Source organism: Calonectris borealis, chromosome 1 (assembly GCF_964195595.1).
Source record: "Calonectris borealis chromosome 1, bCalBor7.hap1.2, whole genome shotgun sequence".
Classification (NCBI taxonomy): Eukaryota; Metazoa; Chordata; class Aves; order Procellariiformes; family Procellariidae; genus Calonectris; species Calonectris borealis.
The window spans coordinates 84,383,136-84,408,191 of record NC_134312.1 but is presented as its reverse complement, the minus strand read 5'-3'; the positions used below and the strand labels follow the sequence as shown (position 1 = coordinate 84,408,191).

Below are 25,056 nucleotides of genomic sequence, written 5' to 3'. Positions count from 1 at the left end.
AGCAACCAAAAACTGTGTTGCTTTGGAACAGTAATTGCCTCACGCTAGGAAATTAGATGGTTTTACTATTTCTAAATCAAAACAAAATGCAATTAGTATTCATGCTTGATTAGAAATTTTGCTCAGCTTTCACTGAAGCCAGTTCATTCCATAGACTTGTCTGAATATGAGGTATCAAAAAGGTCCTGAGTGAGTAAACGCCAAACACCACAGGAGACAAAGTGACATTCATATCTAGCAAAATAGATGAAGAACTTTATTTGTTCTCAATAACACTGCTGGAACTCGCCTGCCTCACTACCACCACCACCATGTATGGAGGGGATGGAGTGACAGATGAATAGTGCCTGCAAGGAATGGGAAATGAACTTTGCAAATAAATTAACTGTACTCACCAATAATTTTTGAACAGTTTATTCCCAACTCTGTTTCTTCCTGCTCAGCCTCCAGTCACAGCTTTAATCTCCCTGACTTCTTAGGTTGAAGAGCATCCCATCCAGCCACGCCTGTGTGCAGAGCAATAAGGCTGACAAGTCAGGGAAAAAAAAACAGAGGACGGAATGATTTCAGCTGGGGTCAGCCTTTCTAATGTAGCCCTCTCAGTGTTATGTACTCTGAACTTCTCGTCCGAGATCCTGTCTAATCAACAGAGAAGGACAGGTACTTCTTGAGAACAATTTCTCTCCCCTGGCTTAGAAACTGTAACCTTGATTGAACTGGTCTCTGCAGGTGCCTATCCACGTCTCCCGCCGGTAGGCAGCCTGGATGATCTGCTAATGCTACGTGAAATTCAACCTCTGTGATGTGCCCCGTAGACACCCCTTCCAGGATTGTTTCTTGTTTGTAGAAGAGTGGGAGGAGATACAGTCTGCCCTCTTGTAAGACGAGGGTGTGCGTGGCGGGGCAGGAGGGATGTGTGCATGCATTACGCCTCATAAGCTGCTAACTTATAATGGCCTGTTCTCCAGTTGAAGCAGGCCTTCTTGTGGAAACTTCTGTATCTTGTGCCTGCTGCTTCTGGGAGATTCCCAAGGAGAAGCTAATGGCATTTGCCAGTAACCTACCTACCTAAGTCTAGTTTAAATGGTACATTTATTTAAATCATAGAGTTGCTTTGGGGAAACTGTCCATAGCCCTCTTGGATATCTCCAGGAATGCTCCCCTTTTCTTGGTTTTGTCCCATTACTTTCTGGTTTTAACTGTGGAATGGCAGAAGGATCTTATGTGACTGTTTATTCCCATGAAACGCTTATTGTTAGGTATCATGGACTATTGTGTATCCGAAGTACGCACAGCTAGTTCTTCCATCCAATTTTTTTTTGGTGTGCCTATCCAAACAGGCTTGTCAGCCTTATTGCCCTGCACACAGGCGTGGCTGGATGGGATGCTCTTCAACCTAAGAAGTCAGGGAGATTAAAGCTGTGACTGGAGGCTGAGCAGGAAGAAACAGAGTTGGGAATAAACTGTTCAAAAATTATTGGTGAGTACAGTTAATTTATTTGCAAAGTTCATTTCCCATTCCTTGCAGGCACTATTCATCTGTCACTCCATCCTCTCCATAGATGCTGGTGGTGGTAGTGAGGCAGGCGAGTTCCAGCAGTGTTATTGAGAACAAATAAAGTTCTTCATCTATTTTGCTAGATATGAATGTCACTTTGTCTCCTGTGGTGTTTGGCGTTTACTCACTCAGGACCTTTTTGATACCTCATATTCAGACAAGTCTATGGAATGAACTGGCTTCAGTGAAAGCTGAGCAAAATTTCTAATCAAGCATGAATACTAATTGCATTTTGTTTTGATTTAGAAATAGTAAAACCATCTAATTTCCTAGCGTGAGGCAATTACTGTTCCAAAGCAACACAGTTTTTGGTTGCTGAATGAAACTGTTTTGATTTTAGACCATTGTGATCTGCCTTCGAAGGATGCGATCCTTGCTCCGTGGGGATAGAAATTCAATGTTCAGACACTCCTGTGCTTCCTTAAGGTAGCCTTGCTAAAGTTGCCTACACGGTATGCCATGGAGGACCTGCAAGTATGTGACTTTGATGATTCACAGCCTAGTCAAGCAGAGAGATGTTAAACTGCTTTACAGATATGGGCTAGCCAGGGAGCCCCAAATGACAAGTGACGTGGCTGCCCATGGGCAACAGTTAAGTGTTGTCTAATTTAAAACTGGGTGGTGGCAAAACATAGTGTAAACTCTTTCCATGACAGAAAGCCATTATCCAGATTTGTGAACGGAACATACTCCAGTGATTTTACAGACTTTTCAATTAATTCATCATGAAGATCACTTTGTTTCATTTGAGGCAGAAAAGATTCAACACCATAACCGTGGTAGAGTACTCGCCAAAAAGTAAGTGAAAATGAAGGAGCTGTTGCCATCCACCACAGCCAGCTGTAAAGGAGGGTCTGTATTTGCAGACCTGTGTCTGTGTGCACAAGTTTGCAGACCTGGCACTTCTGAACCTGCTTGCCCTTAGCTAACGGTCTCAGCTGGGACTGTGTCTCTCCAGGACAGTCAGTCTCTCATGGCCCCATAGCAGGGGCACAGCCATGAAAGGGGCCAGAGCAAACTGCTTTCCTCACACAGTGAGGAATTCTGGCTCATGAAGGGGGAAGAGGGTCTTGAGACACCCACGTGGACGATGACAACACAAATGATGTTTCAGCACCACTGAAACAAGTACAAGTTCTCTGCTGCATCGGTGACTCACGTTTTTGACAGCCTAGGTCTGTGTACATGAAAGAAGCTGCGTGAGGGACTCCTATAGGTGTGTTTGCTTAAGCCTATGTTGGTAGGGTCAAAGGCACCTCTGCACACAGAACCGTGTGAATGAAATACACAGAGTGCCATATGACCTACTGAACTGAGGCTGATTGCCTCTGCATCCCTGGGGAGCTCCAGACTAGAAAGAATGTGATCATGTGGAAAACTGACATGCAAAAAGTTTAACCCCAGCTACCAGCTGGGAATCCAGGGCCTCCCCTGTGAATTCTGCTGAAGCGCTGGAAGCCTAGTTGTGAGGGAGAAAAAAACCCTCTATTAAAATTACTCAAAAAAACCCAAAATAGATCTACAGGCCTCCACTGAGAGGAAGGGGATAAAGTTCTCATGAAAAACGCAAGGGGTTTGGCTCGTAAGGTGGTTCTTGGTTTAAATTCTGACTAATGACCCTGTTAAGCTCCCAGTCCCTCTCTGATTTCACTTCAACTGTTTAGAAACAAGCAGACAACGTCTTCACTGCCAAAATGGGAAAGTCCACAGGCTTTCCCTTCACCTCTATCTGGCCTTCTGCGAAAGATCAGACTGGAGAGGTTCACACTGTCCTTCCACCTCATAGCGGTGATTTCACAGTGGATCAAAGGCGGTATGTGATCACAGGTTTATCTTGCAGAAGACACCCCCTTTCAGAGGCAGGGAGCCAAGCTTCCAGTGTATAATGGATCATGTAGGATTTCCTCTCCTCCTGGAGAACCGGCAAGTATGGAGGCGAACCTCCCCACTGCCAAAAGCTGTCTGCCTCCTGGTATTCCTGAGGAGTCGCCAAACACCGTCTTGCCGTGGATGGCTCTGGATTTAAATCTAGGGCCGTTACACAGTCTGAGATATGGATGGGAGGAGAGACAAGACGCAGTAACAAAAAATAAGGCCAGAGGCATCTGATGAGAATCAAGACTTAATTTATTTACAGTGTTACTTCCTTTTCGGTGTTGAGGTGTCCTCCTCTAACTTTTCAATAGGCCCCCTCAAAGAGAAGATCTTCTAGGGGCAGACACACGCGAGTTGATCCAGCAAGACAAGACGTGTTCTTCAGGCATTTCCCTGTTCAGCCTTGGCTGGAGGTAGGAAAAGGACAGAGTGAGACAAGTATCCCGGTGAAACGGTGTCCAGAGCCCTGGACATCTTCTCTGTGTTCTGGTGGCTATGTGAGTTCAAGCCCTGTTAAAATCTGGGAAACTGCTTCACCTAAAAACGCCCAGGTGTAGACAGATAACAGAATGGGAATGGCTGGACACCTTCAAGATATCCGTGCTACAGAAAGGGGAGGGGAGGCAGAGATATCCTGGAGATACATTCTCTCTCAGCACCTGGATTTCCCAAAGGAAGGGAAAAAATACCCCAGGGCAGAGTCTGAAATGTCCCCACCAAAGAATAACATCAAAATTTCACCAAGACGTTTGGGAGACAATTCCTCAGTACCCCTCTGTGTCTGCAGCATGGCAAATGTGGCCCTGAAAAGGGCAGAGACGCAGAGGCTGAGTGTGGCGTTCAGTCCCAAGGGAGATTTCAATCTTATTTGTACAATGTGACACACACAGGAAAAGAGAAATGCGCCTGTGCGAATCAATCCCCGTAACTCTGGGACTGCCATTCTCGGTGAACCAAAAAGAAAGCCGCATCTGATCTTACACAGGACATGGGGTGGCAGCATTGCTTCTCCTCTCTGTACTGAGGCATGCCTAGAGACTGCAACAGGCACCGTGAAGAGCAAAGCTGAGAGTACACCCAGGCCCGAGGAAACCCAGGTCTGCAAAGACCCTCGTTCAAGACAACCTGCAACAGCCCATGCTGGAACATCTCGGTTCTTCCTGCGCGCCCTACCTGTGGTGCAGGGAGCGCTGTACTCCTCTGTGGCAAACTCATCTGGAACACAGAAGGGAAGGGGGAGAGCGGGCTGTCAGAGCCCCTCAGCCCTCCTGGCAGAGGGACGGGTGCCAGAGAGACACCTCTCCCAGCCCCACAGCAGGCCACTGCCACCATCGCGACTTCCCCGCAGAGATCCCAGTCGGCTGGGAGGGAGCCCCAGCCACGGCCCCGTCCAGAGGCCGCAGCAGCACGGCAGAGCCGCCCCGCACAGGCAGCTCCAGCAGGTCTCCACCCCAGCGTGCCCAGGGGCTGCTCAGGCACCTTCTGCCCGCACGCTGGGGCGGGGGGATGGCTCTGTCGCTGCCACCCTGGCGCAGCAGCCGGGACACGGAGGCGCAAGCAGCGCCACGACCGCCTGGAAGCACGGGCAGGGCTGCGCTCTGGGGCCGGGCCTGAACACGGGCTCCCCAGCGCCCGCGGCGCTGCCCCGCGGGATCGCTCCTCGCCCCGGGGAGGCAGGACCGGCCTTGCAGGCGCCGTGGCCGGAGGGCGGGGGGGATGGCCTCCTCCGCGGGAAGAGGGCGGCTGCGCAGCAGCTGCCGGTGTGAGGGGCCGCCGTGCAGGGACCCCACGCCGTCACCGCTGCCCCCCGTTGTCCTCCGGGGCCTGCCCGGGCAGGAGCAGGAGGGAGGAGGGCGGGGGGCGGCCTCCAGCCCTCCGGCCCCTCTGCGCGCAGAGAGCTGAGGCAGCGCGGGGGCGGGAGAGGGCCCAGGCCAGGGGCAGCTGCAGGTCCCCGAGCTGCCGCGCCCCTCCCGTCCCACTGCCCGCCCTGCTCCCACGGGCACCCCAGCCCCGCGCTCACCTGTCTCGTAGTAGTCATAGACCTTCACCTGAGCCGGCTTCAGGCCCTGCACGGGGACGTCCCGCTCCACCGTGAAGGAGAAGCTGAGGGTCTCGCTGCTCAGCTGGCGAAGGGAAGCGGTGGAGGCTCAGGGGCGGCCCCGCACTGCCCCGGGCTCCCCTGTGCCTCCGCGCTGCCCCCAGGCTCCCTCGCTCTCCCCTGCCACCCGTGCCCGGGCCCTGGGGGGTGCGGGGGCTGCCGGCCTGGCTGAGGGGCAAGGGGAAGCCCTGGGGCCTTTCCCCACACTGGGGGAGGCTCCGGCTGGTGGGGAGGTCAGGGCCCGATCTGTTCGCGGGGCGGAGGGGAAGGCTGCTGAGGGCTAGGACAGGGCTGTCTCCCATGAGAGAGAGACAAGGTCAGTGGCAGGCAGGTTTATGTTTCGTGTTTACCAGCCCGGAGGTGCTTAGCATTGCTCTCCAGCTCTGTGCCTGCTATTGCCAGTGTGCTGCGGGGCTCCCTCTGTGCCCCACAGCAGCCCTGGGGTAGTCCTCACCTGCTCTATGTACAGCAGAACATGGTTGGTGCTCACTTCTGTCCGTTGGATCTGGTGAAACCAGGTATTTGAAAGCTGGAAAGAGGAGACATGGAAGAGGTTGCTGATCTGAAGGGAAGTTAGTCAACCCTCCTTCAACTCATCTAAGCTTCCTTCCACCCCTAGAAACTCAGCAGTGGATGCTGAGAAGTAAAGCACAGGGAGAGTACTTCCCAGGGGACTCAGCGAACGCTCTTGCGTGAAGCCCCACACAGTAAGTCTTCCCCCCAGTTCCCACCACCTCATGCTCTTGCACCTCCTTGACACAAAAATGGAATGAGGGACTGGTATTGTCACAGCTGTGGTACATCTCCCAATGTTATCCCTCAAGCGGGGTTCGTTACGCGGTGTGCAATAAGCCAATTCCACACACGGAGCCGAGATATTTATTTATTCCATGTCTGCGCAGAGAGGGTGCTGGGTGGTAACTCCATAAAGCTAGCACACCTCAGTTAATACACGGTAAGCATTTTATACGTCAGGAGCAACAGTTATCAGTACTTTTACATCTACGCTTAGTCATCCTTGCTTCTGGACACGATGATCTTAGAGGTCTTTTCCAACCTGTATGATTCTATGATTCTATTGGTTCTATTGGTTCTTGCAATGCCTCGTCTTCAAGTCACAGCGTCCTTTCTTTTTACTGCGCGTGTTCAGTGGGGAAGGGGCTTTGTTGGGTAGGGGGCTTTCCTGCTGGTGGGTAGGGTTTTTACTATGTTAGAACAGGTGAGAATAGGTCAGACTACTCTGGAGGAATTTGCTGGACTTTTCTCAAACAATGGGGTTAATGGGTAGCTCTTATATAGTTCCAAGGATGTACCTCCTCACTTATCTCACCAGAGCCTTCCTGGGACTCATCATCCTTGGGCCTTTAAACAATGTCAGTGTTACTTGTGGATCTGATTAGACTACACCAAGGCTCCTGAGTCCCTGAAATTAGACCTGATGGTCTCCTCCCAGCTCTCGGTCTCAGGGCCAGACTGTGCATATATTTGAGCTACTGCAAGCTACCACAAGTGCTTAAGGTGTGGGAAGGGAGTGGTGCTGCTGGCATTCCTTATTCACCCCTCCTCCACAGCTGAGGGGTGGAAGAACTGGAGGAAAAGAGGGACAGGTCTAACAGGGGAGAAGATACCAGGAGAAGAATTAGATGCTCCTTTAAATAAGGAAGTTGCTGTCCCTGATTAAGGACAGATATGCTCAAAGAAATGCTTCACACAACATCCTACCTTCCTCACGGAGGACTTCACCGGGATGAATCCGGACAGCATCTTCACATCAACAATCACCATGTTGGAGCCATTGCGCTCCCCGGTGTAACTAAGGAACCAAGCACCAAAGATTCAGTTCACCTCCAGTCAAAGCTGGGAGCGCTTCCACCTTTTCCATAACGCTTGGCACTGCACCACATCCTGACAGCCCAGCACCTTCTTCTCCAGCTATGCCAGGGCCTCCTGGTCACCTACGCAGCCTCTCACTAGCCCAGCCCTGGGCTGCCCGCACAGCTTCACCACTGCAGGACACGTCCTTCCTCCACAGCCTCTTCTCCCAGCCCGGCTGCTTCCTGCCCACTTTTCCAGGGATGCACTGCCCCTCCAGGGCTTCCAGACTGGCTCACCCTGGACCGCCAGACCTCCTCCAGCTCCCGTGGCTTCTCAGGAAGGCTCAGACCCAACGGCAGACTCACCTGACGTTTATGCCTATGTCAAAGACCTTGTGAGCCTTGGAGTCCTCACATGTCTCTGGCATCGTGTACACACGGAGCATGAAGGGTGCATCCTCCTGCGTGGGCTGCACGTTGTACCTCAGGCTTGTCTAGGGGAGAGCCAGCAGCTGTGTGAGCACGCGTGCGTGCGTGCGTGCTCAGCACGAGAGAGAGACCATCCTCTCCCCGTCCTGCCTCCCCACTCCTCCCATTCTCGCAGCTCCTCCACATGGCGGATCCTTCCCTCCCTCCCTCCCACTCTTTCTCCTCCACACACCTCTACTCTTCTCCTCCTCTTCCCTCTCCCAGAGCCTTCCCTCCCACTCCTCCCCTCTCCCCTGTCCCTTCTGCCCTCTCCCTGGGTCCTGCCTGGCAGGGGGCTCTCCTCCTAGGATGCCACCTGCCCCCACCACCCTCACCTGCAGGTAGACGCATCCTTCGCCAGACACCTCCGTGCTGTACTCCCCTGGCACCTGGGGCAGGGGCACGCGCTGGAGCAGCAGCCGGTTTGTGGGATCCACTTGGAAGTCTTGCTGGAAGTCCCCTCCAGACCGCAGGGTCACTTTGGCAGCTGCTCCGCTCTTGGCATAGGTGACAGCTCCGTACAGGGACAGGGCTTGGAGAGCCACCACCGTGTCCTGAAAGAGATGGGTCCCGGCACCCAGAGGAACACAGTCAGCCTTTCCACAGCCTGTCCTCCCACAGCCTGCCCTTTGCTGTCGGCAGGCATCCTCCCCTCCATTCTTCACTTTCTCCAGTTTTAAGTATGAAGGAGAGAGGGAAAGAGCAGCTTTTGCATGTCTCCATTCCCTCCCTGTGTCCTCTGCGCGGCAGTTGCATGTTCCCTGAGCTTCCTGGCGCGGAGCCCCAGGGTGAAGCAGCAACTTCATATGCCCAAACAAATTGCAGTGGGAGCCCTCTCCAATGGCACAGACACACGTCCCTTGTGTCCCCACCGTTTTGCCCCACTGTGTCAAAAAAAACAGGTCATTAACCAAAAGACCAGTCATTCCCAGAGGCACTACCCGACATACTAGCCTCTAGCCTCTTGAGAACTTGGCAACCATGGTAGATACTGCAGGGATATACTGCAGGGGTACAGTCCCTGCCCTGGTGAACCTTACCGTGCTCCCACCTGGGTCTCTGACACTGCCCATCTTCTGACATTGATGTGTGAGGTGGCAGGAGGGAAGCAGCTCACCTGGGTGGAGGAGAAGCCTCCGTTGGGATTCTGCTGACCGCTGATCCACTTTGCAATTAGAGATGCAAATGACAGCTCCTCCTGGGAAGGTGCCGGCTGCGTGGTGAGGTGAGCAAGGAGCACGTAGGCCGTCATCTCCACTTCAGCAGAGGGAGCTCGGTAGCGATAGTACGGGAGATCAGCCTCTGGCTCTTTCCCAGGCCGCTGCCAATGAACAGACCCCTCTTCACAGGAGGCAGGGAGCGTGGAGACAAGACAACAAGCAATTATTAGTAGTTACTGAAAGGCAGTTCTTGATCTGCTGCCGGTCCAGTTGGGAGGCCAGAGCCTCCAGGATGCACCTGTCGTGTAGGATGAAATGGGAAGGGTTAGACAACGCTTCGCTTGCTGCAACTAGTCTGAGACTGCTGAGGCTCAGTCCTCAGGCCTGGATACCACTTTGTCCTAGGCTCGAGGTTCGTGGAGGCATTTATGGGCTTGGGCACCAGCAGAGCACCAGTCTGGCACTACTTCCCTTGTGGAGTAGAGATGCCGCGGTTGGGCAGTGACAAGCTCTGTGAGGCAAAATGACCCTGTGAGCAGGGTTTGGTAGCCACCTGCAGGTGGAAAAGGCAACAGGTGCTGAGGATATTTCCTTCACAACCCTGCTACCCAACGCTTGGGCAAACCCACTGTCCGGCCTGACTTTACCAGAATGCTTCCGAGTCGTTACACGATTTCCTGGAAGACTCACAACTTACGCTATGGCCTCTGAAATGACCTGTATGCGCATTTTCTCTCTCAGCACATGCAGCTCTTCTCTGATTATCGTCCCTTGTGCTGTGCGAGGTCAACTTTGTTCTATGTTGAGCATGTGCACTGGAAGGACGGGGTGGCCATAAACATTGCTAAGCCTTTGCTAAGCAGTGCCCGGTGCGGCAAGAGGAGCGGGCTGAGGAGAGACGCTAGCAGCCCTACCCTTGAGTTCAGCACCGAGGGGGATGGTGCCTGGTGCTTCCTGATGAACTCCCTCGGAGCAGAGAAGTAGGACTGGGCACCGAGAGGGAGTTCTCAAAAACGCAACGCCTTTGCACAAGTTTTTCCTCTCCCTCCACCTTTCCCCACCCACAGAAGCCATTTCCTGCAGCCGTTGCCCCACCAACAAAAGCCGTTTTATCAAGGGAAGACGTAAGGCCAGTGGGTTGGAAGAAAGAGATGTCCCACCAGGGGCACTCACCCTTTTTCACGGCTTCCTTTTCAAGTGAGCCAAGCAATGCCTTCCGCTTCTCCTCCTTCCCTGCCAGGGCGAAGGCGTACGCCATCAGTGCCTTGGCGTACACGTGGTTTTCTTTCTCATCTGCTGCTGTTTCCAGGCAGAATAGAGCGTTACGCACCACTGAGTGCTGGGGAGAGATAACCAGTGATTAGAAGGCTGGTGAGAAATGAGGTTTTTGCCGTACTGAACTTTGAGGAGGGGTCTGCCAGAATGATGTTTACGAACAAGTAGGGTACAATGTGCTGGGAGGAGAGAGAGACTGAGCTGGAGCAGCCAGAGCTCACACTGAGGTCCATCTTAAAACAACAGGAATCAGGTGGTACCTGTGGACCCTTGACATCCCCACTCCCCTGTCTGACAAAGATTGTACCATTGTGTATCCCTTCCCCTCCAGGTCCAATACCCCCTGGAACGAATGGGCAGCCAAAGGCTATTCCTTATCTTGTATCTGTTTTTCTTTAAAACATCTTATTGTAATGTTTTTCCCCAGTTTGATTTAAAGACTGTGAAGCAGGGCTCCAACCCTTCTGCCTTGAGAAGAATTACTGGCCTGATTGTGTCTCAGGGCAAGGGGAGTTCTCTGATATACTTCCTCTCCGTAGACGAATACTTGCTTTCCTCCTCTAGCTATCACCCTGAGACTGTTCTGTGCTTTCACCCTCTGCTCTATGCTTTCTTTTTTATTGTTTAGTTCCCCTTCTCTAGGGCCTTCTGAAAAAATTACGTTTTGCTGGAACCTGGTAATGTAGCTTCTAGTTTGGAGGTAAATTCTATCTCTGCACAAGAAAGAACATATTTTTTTCTATTTTCTGGAATATTTTTTGTGACGTGTTAACATCAACAATGCATGTCTTTTTGAAGCCAGAATCTCCAGTATGTTTTAACAACACAATCGCTACAGCAAAGCAAAATGTAGCTACTTTACATAGTGACAGACACTGTGGCCCCATGACCCTTCAGCAAGACACATGACTATTCCTCATTTCTAATGGAAAAACTGGTATAAAATTGAAGCAATAACACTGCAGGGGGACATGCCATGATCTGAAGCCTAACAGCACATTTATAGCTTAATCAATGGTCTAGAAGGAAAAACTTATTTTTCAGTGGCTTTGACTTTGCCTTCACTGGGCGTGTACTGGAAGATGAAATCTTTTGTGGTCACTGTTGGAGAAGCAATTCAGCTACTTCTGAGAAGCAAAGAACAAAAATAAAATTGGTTGGGTCTATGCCTCACCTAAGGTTTCCTATGCTTACTACTGTTTGTAAGGTAAGTGTTGGGGAGGAGTTCCGTCTAATGACAGGATGTGACAGTAGATGCACATGCTGAGGACAGTACTAATGAGTTTTTTATGAGAGATCTAATATGGCTTATTTTATTTACAGAAATACTCTGTATGCTTGCCAATAGCGTTAAATACCTAAGGGCTGTGCTATGCTCAGGAGTTCATGCAGTTTAAGTTGAAATGCACCCATATCCCAGTCAGATTCTGACAAACCCCATCACGTTCAGTGGCACTTTTAGGCTCAGACAGGGAGATGAAAAACATCCTTGTTATCCAATACAGTTCTGCATGAGAACTTGCCGTCTAAACACAAACACATACCAAAGAAAGAATACTCTTCTGGTGAAGTTAATGTCATCCATGTCACCCTACTGACAAAATAATTCCTTCTGCTGGTTCTCACTATACAGGAAAAAACTTTCAACACAAAGTAGTCCCTACTACATTTGGAGCAGAGGGATTACAGTAGCCCCACAACCATCCTGGCTCAGCTGTCCTTCTGCTGCAATTCACACCCCAATTTGACCTGCACCAGAGGCTTATCTCACAGTGAGGGGATCACAGACTCAGGGATCAGAATGACCAAACCCACATCGCTTTTAAATAGGTCTCAGGCTTTTCACAGGCTATCGTTTATGGTATTCCTTACAGATATACCTTATTACCTATAGGTATATCTTATTCCCCAAGCATTAAGGATGGGGATTTCCCATAAAACAACCTAGAAGAGGCAGAGAAAATGACAATGAATCCCCGAGTGTGCCACCTTTTTTTACAGACCTGTGCTGTTGTGTCAACACAATAGGCCCATACAAGTGGTTCAACAGGAAAGTGCTATTCCAACAAACAAAAGGAGATTTTTGTGGGTGTAGAAAACTATGTGGCTCATTTCAGAGATTTAAATATTATTTAACTCACTGGTAATCCAAGCTGTACTCTTTTAGAGGAGCAAAAGCTTGATTCTCCACAAAAGAACTCAGAAGAAGATTAAGTGAAATGTGTATATGGGAGACAGGATTGGACAGGGGAGGAAAGTGGAGGAAAAATGTTTTTCCAGTCTGGGCTTGAATGGAAGGAATATTCAGACAGGATTTCTTCTTTCAAAAGGTAAAGGGACCTGATAATCTGGGGGGCCACTAGTAGGGCAGGTTAGTACCATCTGTGGCTCGGGTTGGGGTGCAGACACATACGGTTACAGGCAGAGGAATCTCCAGCAATGCAATAATGATGTAGGCCGTCAGCGTGATCTCGTCGTTCACTCCACCCTGCAGGGAACCACAAAAGCAGATGGTGATCCCACACAGCACCACTGGCTTCTCCCTGTGCTACATATCTACATCCTGCAGGGACAAATTCTTCCTAGCCTCCTTCTCATGGTAAGTCCTTCAGAAGCTGCTGTTGGCTTCTTCCTGCTTCCGTGATAGCTCACATATTTAACTGCCCCTCCTCCCCAACCCCCAAGGGCTGAAATAGCTCTGTTGGTCCCAGAGTGATTTATGGTCAAGTTCCAGCCTGACAAAGCCCATGTGGAGCCAACCAGACAGACACGTTACCTTCATGGCATTGTTCAGGAGTGTCCCAGAACTGCGGAAACAGCCGTTGTCCTTCTGCTTTTGAGTGAGCCAGATAAAAGCATCCTGGATGTGCTTCTCATCTATGAAGATGTGAGGCCGGGCCTGGGCAAAGGACTTGAGGACAAAGGCTGTGAGCCTGAAAGTGACAGAGGGAACTGAGACATCCTGAGCAGGCCCTGCATCCATCACAGGTCATAGGGCCCCTGTGGGCATCACTCTTCTGGAGAAAAGCAGCAGAGGCTACAGGACTTGATCACAGGGGCTGGTCGGAAACTGTGAGCTAGCTTAGTGACTCGGTGAGATAGGGACCAATGGTAAAGGGAGCCTGCCATTCGTAGCCCTGAGGGCTGCAGGCAGGTAGGCAACGGCGTCTTCTGCTAACAAGAACTAGCTAGGGCATGCTGCAGGTCACCCTCACTTGAGCTGAAGAAGGGTGTCAGGGGAGGTAAGTAGCTATCAGTGTAGCATTGCAAACCTAAAACACACCTCCTTAGCATCCTTCCTTGCTCCATTATCCCATATGATTATCCTATGATGCCATGATTATAATTTCATCTCCACCTCATTCAACCTCCACAATGACCAAGTGCAAGAGAACACTGCGGCAAGGGAGGGCATGAAAAGCAGAAATGAAAAGCCAGTGGTACTGAAGTCTTACCAGGTGTTCCCAACTTGCCCATAACGGGGCCCAAAGGTGCTATAAGAACCATCCCAGTGTTTGTAGTTCAATTGCCTTTGATACCCTGAAATAGAGAGTGGAAGAATATTTTAGTTGTCCCAGTACTCTTCAAGGAACCATGCAAAGGAAATGTAGCAGACATGGGACACAGTGTCCCCCTTTTACAGCACAAGTGTGAGCTACACTGCTTAGTGTTACAATGGAAGTTCAGGCAAACCCACAGCTGAGAGTACTTCCATCCTTGTGCTCTTCCTCTCTCCTAAAACACCTGGAAACTGGATATCTGCAGTCATTGCCGCGCTCTGCCCTAGACTTGAGAGAAATGGGAAAACGGTTCCCAGAGGAAAACTGAATACAAAGGTGAGCCCCACACAGGATAAGGATGCAGAAAACAGGATAATTTTCATTGAAGGAAGTGCAATTTTTCTGCAAAATAACTGAGTAAAAACAGTCCCTTGTTAGTCAGCAGATACCTACCATGTCCATATGTACTGGTGTTATGTCTGCCAAAATGTCCTAGCTAGTGTCTTAAAATTCTGGCCTAGTCGAAGGTGAGTGACACTTTCTAAATCTTAATCCTAAGGAGGATCCAAGATCTACAGAAGCAGCTGCCACGATTAATGGCTGCAGCCTGATTTATGTATTTCATATATCTTTTTTCTTATGGAGAGAACTCTGAGTTATTGCCAGTCCTGGACTTTTTCTATGTTCCTGTTTGGATGCTGTCCTCTCTCACCCTGCACCTCCACCTGAGTGCAGGATTCTCTCTCTTATAGATATTGTATTATATACACCTGATCTACCACATGTTCCCTTAATACACCAGGACAACCTCCCCCAGATCATACATGCCAGTGGTCAATAGTGTCCTTATCCAGTTGCGAAGGGAAGGAATGAACAGAGAAGCAAAAGCTGTGTCCCAGCTCACCGCTCACTAAGTATCCGATGGCCTTGGATTTGACCTCCTCACTCAGCTGCCCTGTCTTGTTCAGATAGTCCAGGACGTAGATGTTGGGTGCAAAAAGGACCATGTTCTGCTCCCCACAGCCGAACGGCATCTGGAGGAGCTGGTGCAGGTTCTGCATGGCAGTGCCCATGATGTCTCCTGGGGAACGGGACAATTTCCAGGGTAAATTAGCACAGCTCAGGGCTTACCAGTAGACTGAGCACAGCCTGAAAAAACATGGCAGTGTTCCAAAATAGCATGTGACACTTTAAGAATGCTTCACTTACCTAGCACTGAGAAATATGCTCTGGCTGAGCCATCCACCACAGTCTTTGGGAGAACTAGGGAGACTGGCTCTGACATTGACTTTTCTGGGATAAAAACCAGATCAATTTGGTTACAATTCTGGATATATCTACATGCATGGGTAGCAGCTAGGAGGGTGAGACACCATCGCCTGCACAGGGGTTTCCTGCCTTCAACAAATCCATTCACCTGCAATTTTGTTGGGGAAGCTTCCCATCCTGCAAATTTTGTGTTGGGCCTGCAATACCCTCACACACAGACTGTCACAGAGTTCTACATGACCCTATCAGCTGGCCTTGACTGACAAATACACTTTCCAGCCTATTTTTCTGGCCTATTCTGCTTTGGTGGGCAGACCTGGCTTACTGTAGAGTCCGGTTTGTGGTTTTACACCCATTGCACGAAAGACGTTAGAGATAACCCTATTAAATCCCAGATATTCTCTCCCCTCCCATGGATATGGCCAGCCTCAGTTCCTAAGAGATATGCTTCTGCCCTTGTAATTGCAGGGACTATTACAGCTTCCGCTTTTCTCCTTCAGGAAGAATTTGTTTCAATACTAGTTGGCCATACATCTAGCTTGTTCAATTATATCGGATCCCTACACCTTTCTTCTCATAGTGGCACATTCACAAACCTTGTCTTCTCCCTTTGTCTTTAGTCGCTACCTCGGCAAAGAAAGTCTTAGAAAGCAAAAGGCTCTTACCAGATGCACAGAGCACGGAGTTGTAGGTAGTTTCCACCTCAGTCCCTTCCGGCTTGGGGAAAAAAGCAAGAAAAAAAGCAAAAAATGAGAAACAACAACAACAAGAAAAAAGAAAAGGAAGAAATATCAAGAGGGAGACTAAAAGGGACTCTAAGAAAAATTAAGTACTTATAAATTCTCCTGTGGTAATAACTCCATTATACTGAAAAGTCTTTAGAAATTGCTTACAAAGTTTTTTCCTCCCTGTGCGAAACTGAGGATAATTGAGGACTATAACATACTGGCTAATTGCAAACATGAAATTTAATACATGTTCTTTCCTTTCTTATTAGTGAGAGAGGCCCTGGAGCTTCAGAGGTTATGACGCAGATAACATGCAAGATGATGTTACTGACAGTGCTAACAGAGCCACAGGGCTCGGTCTTCCAAGGTGCCACCTTGGCCCAGTCTAGCAGAACTCTTCAGACTGTGATGACGGCTGAGTGTCTGGGACACCGGTGGGATACGTGTGCAAAAGCTTTGACAGGTGGCAACTCAAGCACTCCAATGCACCCGCAAGTGACATGTTACAACACCCAAAATTTAAATACATGCCACAGTCGACTGGTGATTGTATCCCTCTGTTTCAGAAACTTCTAGCCTAATTTTTGAAGTCAGGAAAAAAGCCCTGTTTTCTGTTGGGCTGGTCGAAAACATTCTGCATACAACTCAGGAATCAAATATTTACTAGAAAATGTATTTTGTCAGAGTTTATTTCAGTGAGAACCTCGCATCAATATTTTTAACCTCCAAATAGGAGAGTTCCCATTGCTTCTTTACTGGTTCCCAACTTTTGCCAGCTGAAAATTTTTTCCAGCATGTAAACAATGGTATTACTGTCTCACACAGTTGAAATACATTGTCTCTCATTCTTCAGTATGAAAAGACAGAGAAAGATTAAAAGAGTAGGGTCAAAAAAAAGAAAAAAGAAAAAGCTTTTAGGATAAACTATGACAGAGCTAAATGCTTCTGTTTGTAAAGGCACCTTCTTGTTTGTTTCAGTATGTCATTCTGAAATGCAACTAAATGAGAAATCCATTGTTTTGTTTGATTTTGAACATTTCAACAGGAAATTAAAACATACAAACTGTAACTATTTGAAAGATTTTCCTTTCCAGCTGAGAAATTCCTGGGGGAAAAAACATCCTGTTTCCCAACTAGCTCTCAGCAAGGCTTGGTTTCCCGAGGGACAAGAGGACGCCCCAGGGGCTCTGGCACACTTTCTTCTCTCTCCCCGGGATGCGCTGCCTGCTGCAGGGGTATTAACATCCATGTGTTTGGGACAATGCAGCTCCACCCCTAGCAAGTTACACTGTATCCACCCTTGCTAATTAATTGTTCAGCCTTGGATGCTAATCTCTGATTCTATCCAGACAGGGCTTGCTGTAGATTAATTACCTCATTACAATAACAGGATAAGACCAGTAATCTCTCAGACACCCTGACAGAAGTAATTTTAATGCTCATTCAGTTATTTTCTCTCCCCCACCATCTGGGAGAAAAGACTTTACAGTTCTGATCTTCTGGTATCTTCAAAGGACAAAATAAACACTCTTTTTCCTGAAGGCATATATGAAATTAGGAAGTTTTTCTGAAATGTTAAACAGTTATTTGTGCCCTGATACATGAAATGCACTATACAATCAAATTCGTTTGTAAATAAGTGAAATAATAATTTAAAAAAAACCCAGAAGTCTAACAGGTAGGACTGATGTTCCATCATTACATTCAGGTTAGCCAAACATATTCTGAAGTTACATATTACATGAATCTTAGCTCTGCCTTATTGAAAATTGGAATGTCTGCAATGTAAGGAGGAGTTGCAATGTCATATATTACACCTGACTTAATCTTGTTAAATACAATTATTCCTTCCTGTCGTGCATAGGATTGACAATATTATGACATGTAATATTATATAGATTTCACTATACAACAAGCTAGTACTCTTTGTTTGCTATTAATATCACAGGGAATATTATACTGTGGATTAATTTTATGACTGGCTATTTATCATGGGAAAAGCTGTGATTTTATCATTGCAAAACACTGCTTAAGAAAAAAAATGTACAAGATTAATGCAAAAATAAAAAGTTAGCTCTTACTGTTTTGAACATTCTTGAAAGTGTAATTAAAACAATTCAAAACAATGATGGTAGTTTTGTTTGGAAATATTTGTAGATTGTGGTGACTGTTCTATATTCCAGAGTACTGGCCATGTGCTGGAGGAGACGCATAAGGTTTCTGGTAAGTCTTCCATTTACAACTTATCCCTATGATTTATGACAGGTAAAACCAAGGAGTTCTCATTTATCTCCCAGATGATGTGTCTGGGACAAACCTGTCATTATTACCTGCCTTATTATTTCTGTCCCACTATGTAATGTAATACCCTGCTTTTACTATGAGATGGCAACATTATGAGTTATGGGCTCTGTTGGCCTGTGTGAGATTTATCAATGCTTATTTTATAAAAGCGTGCAGAATAAGAGTCACACAAGCCATTGTTGCTGCTATCATGGCTAAAACAGAAAACCTTCATCATACAGCAACTGTTGCTCTGGAGCATGAAATTATTATTACTTTTCTGTGCCACCAAACTCAGCAGCCCACATACCTCCACCAGCAGCTGTCTGATGACCGTGTCCTTCCGCCCTTTCTCAGGGGTCTCCACGATGGCGTTCCCGCAGGGCTGCTGGTTCTGCAGGGCCTCAGTGCTCACCGAGAACTCCACCTGCCCTGGAGGAAACAGGGGTCAGCCAGCCCTGCCGGGCAGTGCCAGGGAAATGTGGGCTTGTGTTTGTGCTGGGCACTCTCTGGTGCGTTACAGAGAAGCTTTTCCAAGAGGAGAACTAAACTCGAGACAGTGTTTTATCTTGATCCAGCTGTAGCCTTCCAGGCCACCTCCTTTGTGATAGCCACCTGAGCAGGTGTTAGTCCATCACCAAGAAGAGTAGCGGAGGGGCAGGTCTTGTAAATCAGTCTTGTTCTGAGAGGCTTCAGCGGAAGCAAGCTTTGATTAAAATATTTCAGACCCAGCCACATTAAGCTAAGACATTCTCAGCTCCACAACAGGAATGTCCGAGTGCTTTGCATGCATTAAGGGAATTTGTGATTTCTATTCAAATATTAAGAAAACAATGGCACATAATACCTAAACAGTTTGTTTTGGACCAGGAAACTGCATCCCAGTGTAGTGTCTCAACCTCAGGGTTGGACCTCTCACTTCTGGCATAGACAAGATCCTTCCAGACAGGTTTGGAGTCACCTAGCTCCTCACACCAAAGATCTGATGTCATCCACAGATATCTTATCCCAGTATTTTCTTGTTGTCTGGCCTCTTACCTAGAGACCTTGGTGTTACTGCCCAAGCCACAGTTTTCCTTTCATTCATGCAGATGCAATAGGATTCTTCTTGCTTCTCTACTGGTGTAGCCAGGAAATTAGTAGATGCAGCCAGAGACACGCTGACCTGCCGGTTGTACAGAGAGGTGTCATTGTCATGAAGGTTGGAATTGCAGAGAAGCTGGGGTTACTGGAGACAGTGCAGTATACATGGAAATGGGTAGTGGAGCTAGTTATACCGTGGGACTGAGAACCTTATGGATATTGCAGAGCAAGAACTGGGTGAAAAAGTGGGAAAAGAGTGAGATGTGTACAACTGTAAGAGATTGCGGAGGTAAGTGTAGAGAACAGAAAGTATATCTTTGGAAAGGAAATAAATTCTGGGAAAATGGAGAGCATGGACCAGTTGTGTGAGTAAATGCAAAGCAATGACTACAAACTTAGCCATGAATTAAAGACCCCCCTCATGATTAATTAGGTGAAGAGGTAAAACCCTAGCAGTGGGAAAGCTAGTAAGGGAACAAGGGAGAGTAGAATAAGGAACCTGAAAATAGCAAACAAAACAGGAAAGACAGGGAAATACATGAGAGTGCATTGGAATGGCTGGATCAGTGTCCCTCCTTGTTTCAGCTTCATTCTTTTTAGAATAAAAATCTGTATTTATAAAAAACTGAGCAAAGGTGATTGAGATTTTGTTCAAATCACCTCTCAAATTCTCTCATGTTTTTTGTTGGTGAAAGAATGCAGATAAGAATAGTGAAGCTATATAGCTCTGCTCAGTGTCTTAGGGGCAGATGCAATAAATCACAGGAAGTCTGCATATTCCAGCAAATGCGGCGTGATACTTTGTGAGATGTTTATATGAGATGAGACTAAAGGCTGAACACAGGTATCCACCCTGGTGAACCTGGAGTTTCCATGTGGGTATGCAATGATGCTGTGGTCTGTGGATAACCCAAGTTTCACATTTCTATAGGACAATGACAAATCTTTGATGACAAGGTTGGGGGCCTCAGCAGCACAGCTTTGGGTTCTGAATCAAACGCAGCTTTCAAAGCTTGGAAAAACATATTCCCCCTTCATTAAATACACCAAGAATTCCTGCATAAGTACACCTATATGAAATTATAGTCAGAGATCAGTCATCTGGCTTGGGAAACCATGATGTAAGTGGCCCATTGTAGCCTTCCCTAAGCTGTCAGACTGAGCAAAGTTGTGAATGTCTCTTACCCTGATGCAGGCGGTCAGGTAGTTCAAAACGGTGGCTTTCAGCGTGAAGGCCTCACCACGCACCACAGAGTAGGGCAAGGTGAGCTCTACAAAGAAGGGCTGGAAGGCTCTGAGGGACACTGTCGGGGACAGGCCAAAGCCCGTGTCTGCTGAAGTGCAGAACGCATTGGCTTTCCATTCAGTGATGGTGTCAGGGATGGTCACATCCAGTTCAGCATTTCCCTCGGAGCTGGCGAGGGACGGAGAACAAGATTTCAGTTATATTCTGGTGATCATCTATGTTTTTCTCAGCCTACTGAGAAAACACCACCTGCTGACAGCAAACTCCTGACCAGTTGGGATACGGCCACTGGCTTTTGCATGCCCTCCCAAAGCATCCTATACTTAGTGACCTTGAAAAATCCCTCTGTCCTACTAGAAATACCCCTCTCACTGAAATACTGATACTTCCATTGAGGCTTAAATATCTTCCGAGGTTTTGCCTCAGTGACCACACCCTACATTTCCATAAACACTTACTTCACTGTAACTATGTCCCAGATCCATGTCTCAGGGAAGTACTTCCGGATGGTCTCCACAGGATTGCCAGCAACCATATGTTCCGTTATTTCATAGTCCGAATCTTCAAGCAGATTCAATGCAGCAACTAGCAAATTTGTTCAAGGACAGGAAGAAAGGAAAAGATGTGTCAAACTCCATTCTAAATCATGAGCATACTTTCCTTCCAGGTAGTGGTTATTCTTAGCTAAAATTTTAAAATTGAAAGAACAACTTTGAAACCCTGGCCACTGAAAACAAATGTATTTCTCTGTTGTCATCTCAATATCTCATTTTTCCTAATGTTGCTGCTCTTCTTACAGAGATTGGATGGGGTTGAGCATTCTTCCCCCACTGCCAGCAAACCCAGCAGTGCCAAAAGAGCCATGTATGCTGATGTTATTGAGCGTACATTTCTATTGCACTACAGAGTCAAATGTGGAACTTGCTGCCTCCAGATATTACGGTTGCACGTAGTTTATTAAATTTCGTTGAAGAATTGATTGTGTTTATACATGGCCAGAAACAGAAGCCACACTTAGCCCTCCGCTCCTCCATCTAAAATTCTTTTGAGATGAATGTGTGTCTTTACATCTCTGGCCATTAGCAAATAAACGGTTCCAGAACAGGGAGATGCTTTCTAAGAGTGTTGCATAGTACTGTGCCTTATGAAAAGCTTTCCATCAGCCTTAGAAGACTTTACATCTTCTCAGAGCAGCCAGTTATCTCAGGCCATGCTCTGAGGAAAAATCCTTCATTTCAAAACCAAAGATCAGATCTGTTATGAATAGAAGGCTAGAAGCTATCACCAGACCAAAAGCTATCATGCTGGGATACAGCACCAGAAAAGTCAGTGACTGGAAGTAATATAGGTGAGAGTGTTTTATATAGCCTTTCTAATCTCAGAACTATTCAGAATAAAAAAAAGTAATATCATTATTCTATCTTCACAGTCACTGAAGCTGCAGAGAAGGGACATGACCTACCCAGCCTCTTATAGGCATGTGCATGGGAAAGCTGGGAACAGAATCAAATTTCTCAGCCCCCAGTGGTAAAATATCTACCCACAGAATTGTATCACCTTCTCATTTATCTTGGCCCATTTTTGCCCTAGTTGTTCCTCTCGTTATTGCTAGAATGTGACTACCTAGGAGTAAAGACTCCTTTTTTAGGTTTCCATAGCTGGACTCAGATATGATGGAAAAAACCCATTACTTTGTGCTGGCACAGTCCATCCAATGTAGGCAGAGTGTCTTAGTGCCTACAGGATCCCTGCTGTAGGGGCTGGCATGGGAGCTACCGAGCACACACAGTTCTCGCCAGGCACATCTGTCTAGCTGGGGATAAGCAGGCAGAGGTGTATCAGTTTCATATTTCAGGACTGAAGCCAGAAGGGAGTGATCCTGAATTAGGTCAGTGTTATCTGACAAGAGAATCTGGTCTGCCTGGTGTAATTAATATTCAAAGAAGTAGAGGGAAAGAAGGAAGCAGGGTGGTAAATTTTAGGTAGTTGTGTAGGAGGTAAAATGAAGCACGTATTCTTACTAGGACTACTGTAACTCCTTTCCATCATGTGTCCTGGGTAATGCTGGCAGATTTCAGGCTTATGGATCTTGCTGCTCGTGAAGACTTTTAAGCCCAATTCCTAGTAAACAAAGAGACAGAAGAGAAAAAAAAAAATTGCAAACACAGTTTTGAAAATAAACTATTTTTAGTACGTCAAGAATAGATGTACTTATGTCTGGTATCAATCAGAATAACAAAGGCTTGTATGTAAGTGCTAGTTAGACTGGTTCAACCCAGATGTTGAGGCTTTATGATGTTGTACTCATCTTAAGGCTAAATGTTGGCATGATTAGTTGGAAAGCTAAGGCCACAGGACTACCTTGGGGACTTCTGCCTAGGTGAAAATGACATGTGTGAAAAGCGTTAGATTGAGGGTACCCAAAAAGTCTTGTACAGGACTCTCTAGATGGGTATAGGTGTTTTTGTGGGTTATCAAAGTAACTGGCACTTTATTAAACACCTATCATCTACACCAGATAGAGAGAGAACATACGCAACTGTGGAAGGGTTTCTAATATTATGGTACCAAGGGTTACTTCTCAGGACTGTTTCCTTACTTGAGCCCATTCACAGGTATCTCTACTGGCAATGAGGAGACCCTTCAAAGTTTTAATGGTTCAGAGAAGCACTCAGGTACCAATGATGGGCTACACAGATGCAGGGCCTGGGCCTGGTTATTGTCTTGCATACAAAAGTTAGCAAGCTCAGAGCAAAGTTCACTAAAACACCCTTCAGGACAGGGGAGAAGAAGAGAGGGGACTGTATTCCAAAAAGAAATAACAAATTAAAACAAAAGGCTGGAGCTTACTTTGAGAATGTCATAAGCATCACCTTCGCCGTCAGGAGAAATGGGTATGTAGACGAATCCATTTAATAATATGTTGTCAAGTGACACACAAGGGTTTACGTTGTCTTCTTCCAGGTAGTAGTCCTTGAAACTATAACCCCGGATTTCCTTCAGTGGGAGAAGATCATACACCTGGGGAAATGCAAACAACCAGGGAAAAGTGTGGCAGGTCAGCACTTATAGGGACACAGACACTACTTAACACTTCGTTGTTAAAAGCCAGCTTCTAAAAAACAAATGTTGTGAATGCAGCTATAAAAATACATGGCCCCATGTCCATAGTGGTGTTAACTGTAGTTGAAGAACTGGTTCATTCTTGTGCTTGCTCGTTACCAGAAATAACCAAGACTTACAGAGCTGGGAGAGAGCTCATCTTCAGGCTTCATGAGGAGAACGCTCTTGTCCACAGCACGGAGGGCACACAGGGACCTTGGTGAGGTATGGAGTTGCAGGCGTGTGTTGGAGGCAGGAAGACCTTCCTTGGGTACAAAACTCAGTCTGACCTGCAACCCCAAAAGGAAGTTAAAGCAATCACTTTTCCAGACTCTGTTACATGCTGTTATATTGAAGCATCTAGCCTTGTGAACTGAACTCTGCTAGTGCCTTGCAGCTCTTCTAATATATATTCAGCTTTGACCAACGTAATTAATAATGACCAGTGATTCTCTTCCCTGTTCTGTCTTGCTCCACTTTTTATAGTTATGGCTTTGTAACTTATTCTGGAGTTTCAGTCACTAATCCTCAGTCAACATCTGGTCAGACCATTTCATGAACCCATTGTGAATTCTGCCTCCATTCTGGAACTGGTAACTGAAATACTGGCACGAGACAAACATGGGTTGCATAAACCCTGACTTATACTCACTTTATTGGGGAGGCAACTTTCAACCTGGAAATCTGCTGAACTGGCGATGACTTCCCCACTGGGTGAAATGGTATACACGAGCATCCGTGCCAGGGGAGCAATTGCCGCCTCAACAGGGAAGGTCAACTGAAATGTCCCGTAGGCTAACAGAGAGAAAAAAGGCTAAGCAACGTACAAGAAGTTCCAGTATATGCATTTGCCTTCCCCAGATAAAAAAGACAAGTTCACTCATGCTGAACATTTTTTGTTAGCAGCGGCAGGAATACTGATACATGACTGAAGTTTATGGCTGTTACTGAAGACACCTGCATTCAAACAGTGAACACGTAATAGCCAAATGAGATGAGTTTGGTGGGCCTCAACATGCCTTCTAGATTCTCCCCAGTTAACATCTGGCATAATTTCTTCCCAACCCCTTTCTTCCTCAAGCTCCAAGATCTTCTGCAGTCTACAAAAATAGATGAGGGAAAAAACGCAGAAATAAGGGGCTGTTGTGATGGGTGGCAGCAGTCAAGGTTGCAGAGTGGTTGAAAGAATAACTTTGCAAAGTTACTGCTAAGCAAGCATTTAGCTGGAACACCAAACTATTGCTCCAACCACAGTGGAAAATGCCCTTCTATGTTGAAAGACTCTTCCTAGCTGGGCCTGAGCTTCATGTCACAATCTGGACAAAAGTGATAGAACATCTCTTGTTATGAGCCAGGGTGTTAATTTAGTCACTAATACTAGACAGGATGCAGAACTTTCTGTGAACATGCAGCACGCAAGATCTTTTACTTCCATATACTGTTTATACCCAGTGCAGTGCAATTCCTTCTCATAGACTTCCAAAATGTCTCCCTGGTCTCATTGTTGAAAGACTTTTAAAGATGTATCATAGCCAGCCTCAGTTACTGAAATGTGTAATCCTTGGACATTTATATGAATAAAATTAAATGTATTGGT

The 25,056-nt window shown here is 47.1% G+C and overlaps 1 protein-coding gene across 1 annotated transcript in view; it reads right to left on the bottom strand.

Annotated features, from left to right (window-relative positions):
- Positions 1–3,667: 3,667 nt before the first annotated feature.
- The window catches only part of LOC142088200 (alpha-2-macroglobulin-like), a 39,953-nt gene continuing 18,564 nt past the window's right edge, over positions 3,668–25,056 (bottom strand). The window contains exons 14-36 of the mRNA XM_075163292.1: positions 24,112–24,254; positions 23,600–23,749; positions 23,208–23,378; positions 22,379–22,478; positions 20,816–20,942; positions 20,297–20,525; positions 19,067–19,193; positions 18,339–18,460; positions 15,683–15,734; positions 14,958–15,041; positions 14,653–14,829; positions 13,704–13,788; positions 13,025–13,181; positions 12,662–12,736; positions 10,147–10,312; positions 8,931–9,154; positions 8,149–8,367; positions 7,712–7,839; positions 7,254–7,344; positions 5,986–6,060; positions 5,454–5,556; positions 4,607–4,648; positions 3,668–3,840 (exon numbers count right to left, since the gene is read on the bottom strand). Coding sequence (XP_075019393.1) covers positions 3,815–3,840; positions 4,607–4,648; positions 5,454–5,556; positions 5,986–6,060; positions 7,254–7,344; positions 7,712–7,839; positions 8,149–8,367; positions 8,931–9,154; positions 10,147–10,312; positions 12,662–12,736; positions 13,025–13,181; positions 13,704–13,788; positions 14,653–14,829; positions 14,958–15,041; positions 15,683–15,734; positions 18,339–18,460; positions 19,067–19,193; positions 20,297–20,525; positions 20,816–20,942; positions 22,379–22,478; positions 23,208–23,378; positions 23,600–23,749; positions 24,112–24,254 — 2,873 coding nt within the window. The 3' untranslated portion in view covers positions 3,668–3,814. The remainder of the gene's footprint in view (positions 3,841–4,606; positions 4,649–5,453; positions 5,557–5,985; positions 6,061–7,253; positions 7,345–7,711; positions 7,840–8,148; positions 8,368–8,930; positions 9,155–10,146; positions 10,313–12,661; positions 12,737–13,024; positions 13,182–13,703; positions 13,789–14,652; positions 14,830–14,957; positions 15,042–15,682; positions 15,735–18,338; positions 18,461–19,066; positions 19,194–20,296; positions 20,526–20,815; positions 20,943–22,378; positions 22,479–23,207; positions 23,379–23,599; positions 23,750–24,111; positions 24,255–25,056) is intronic.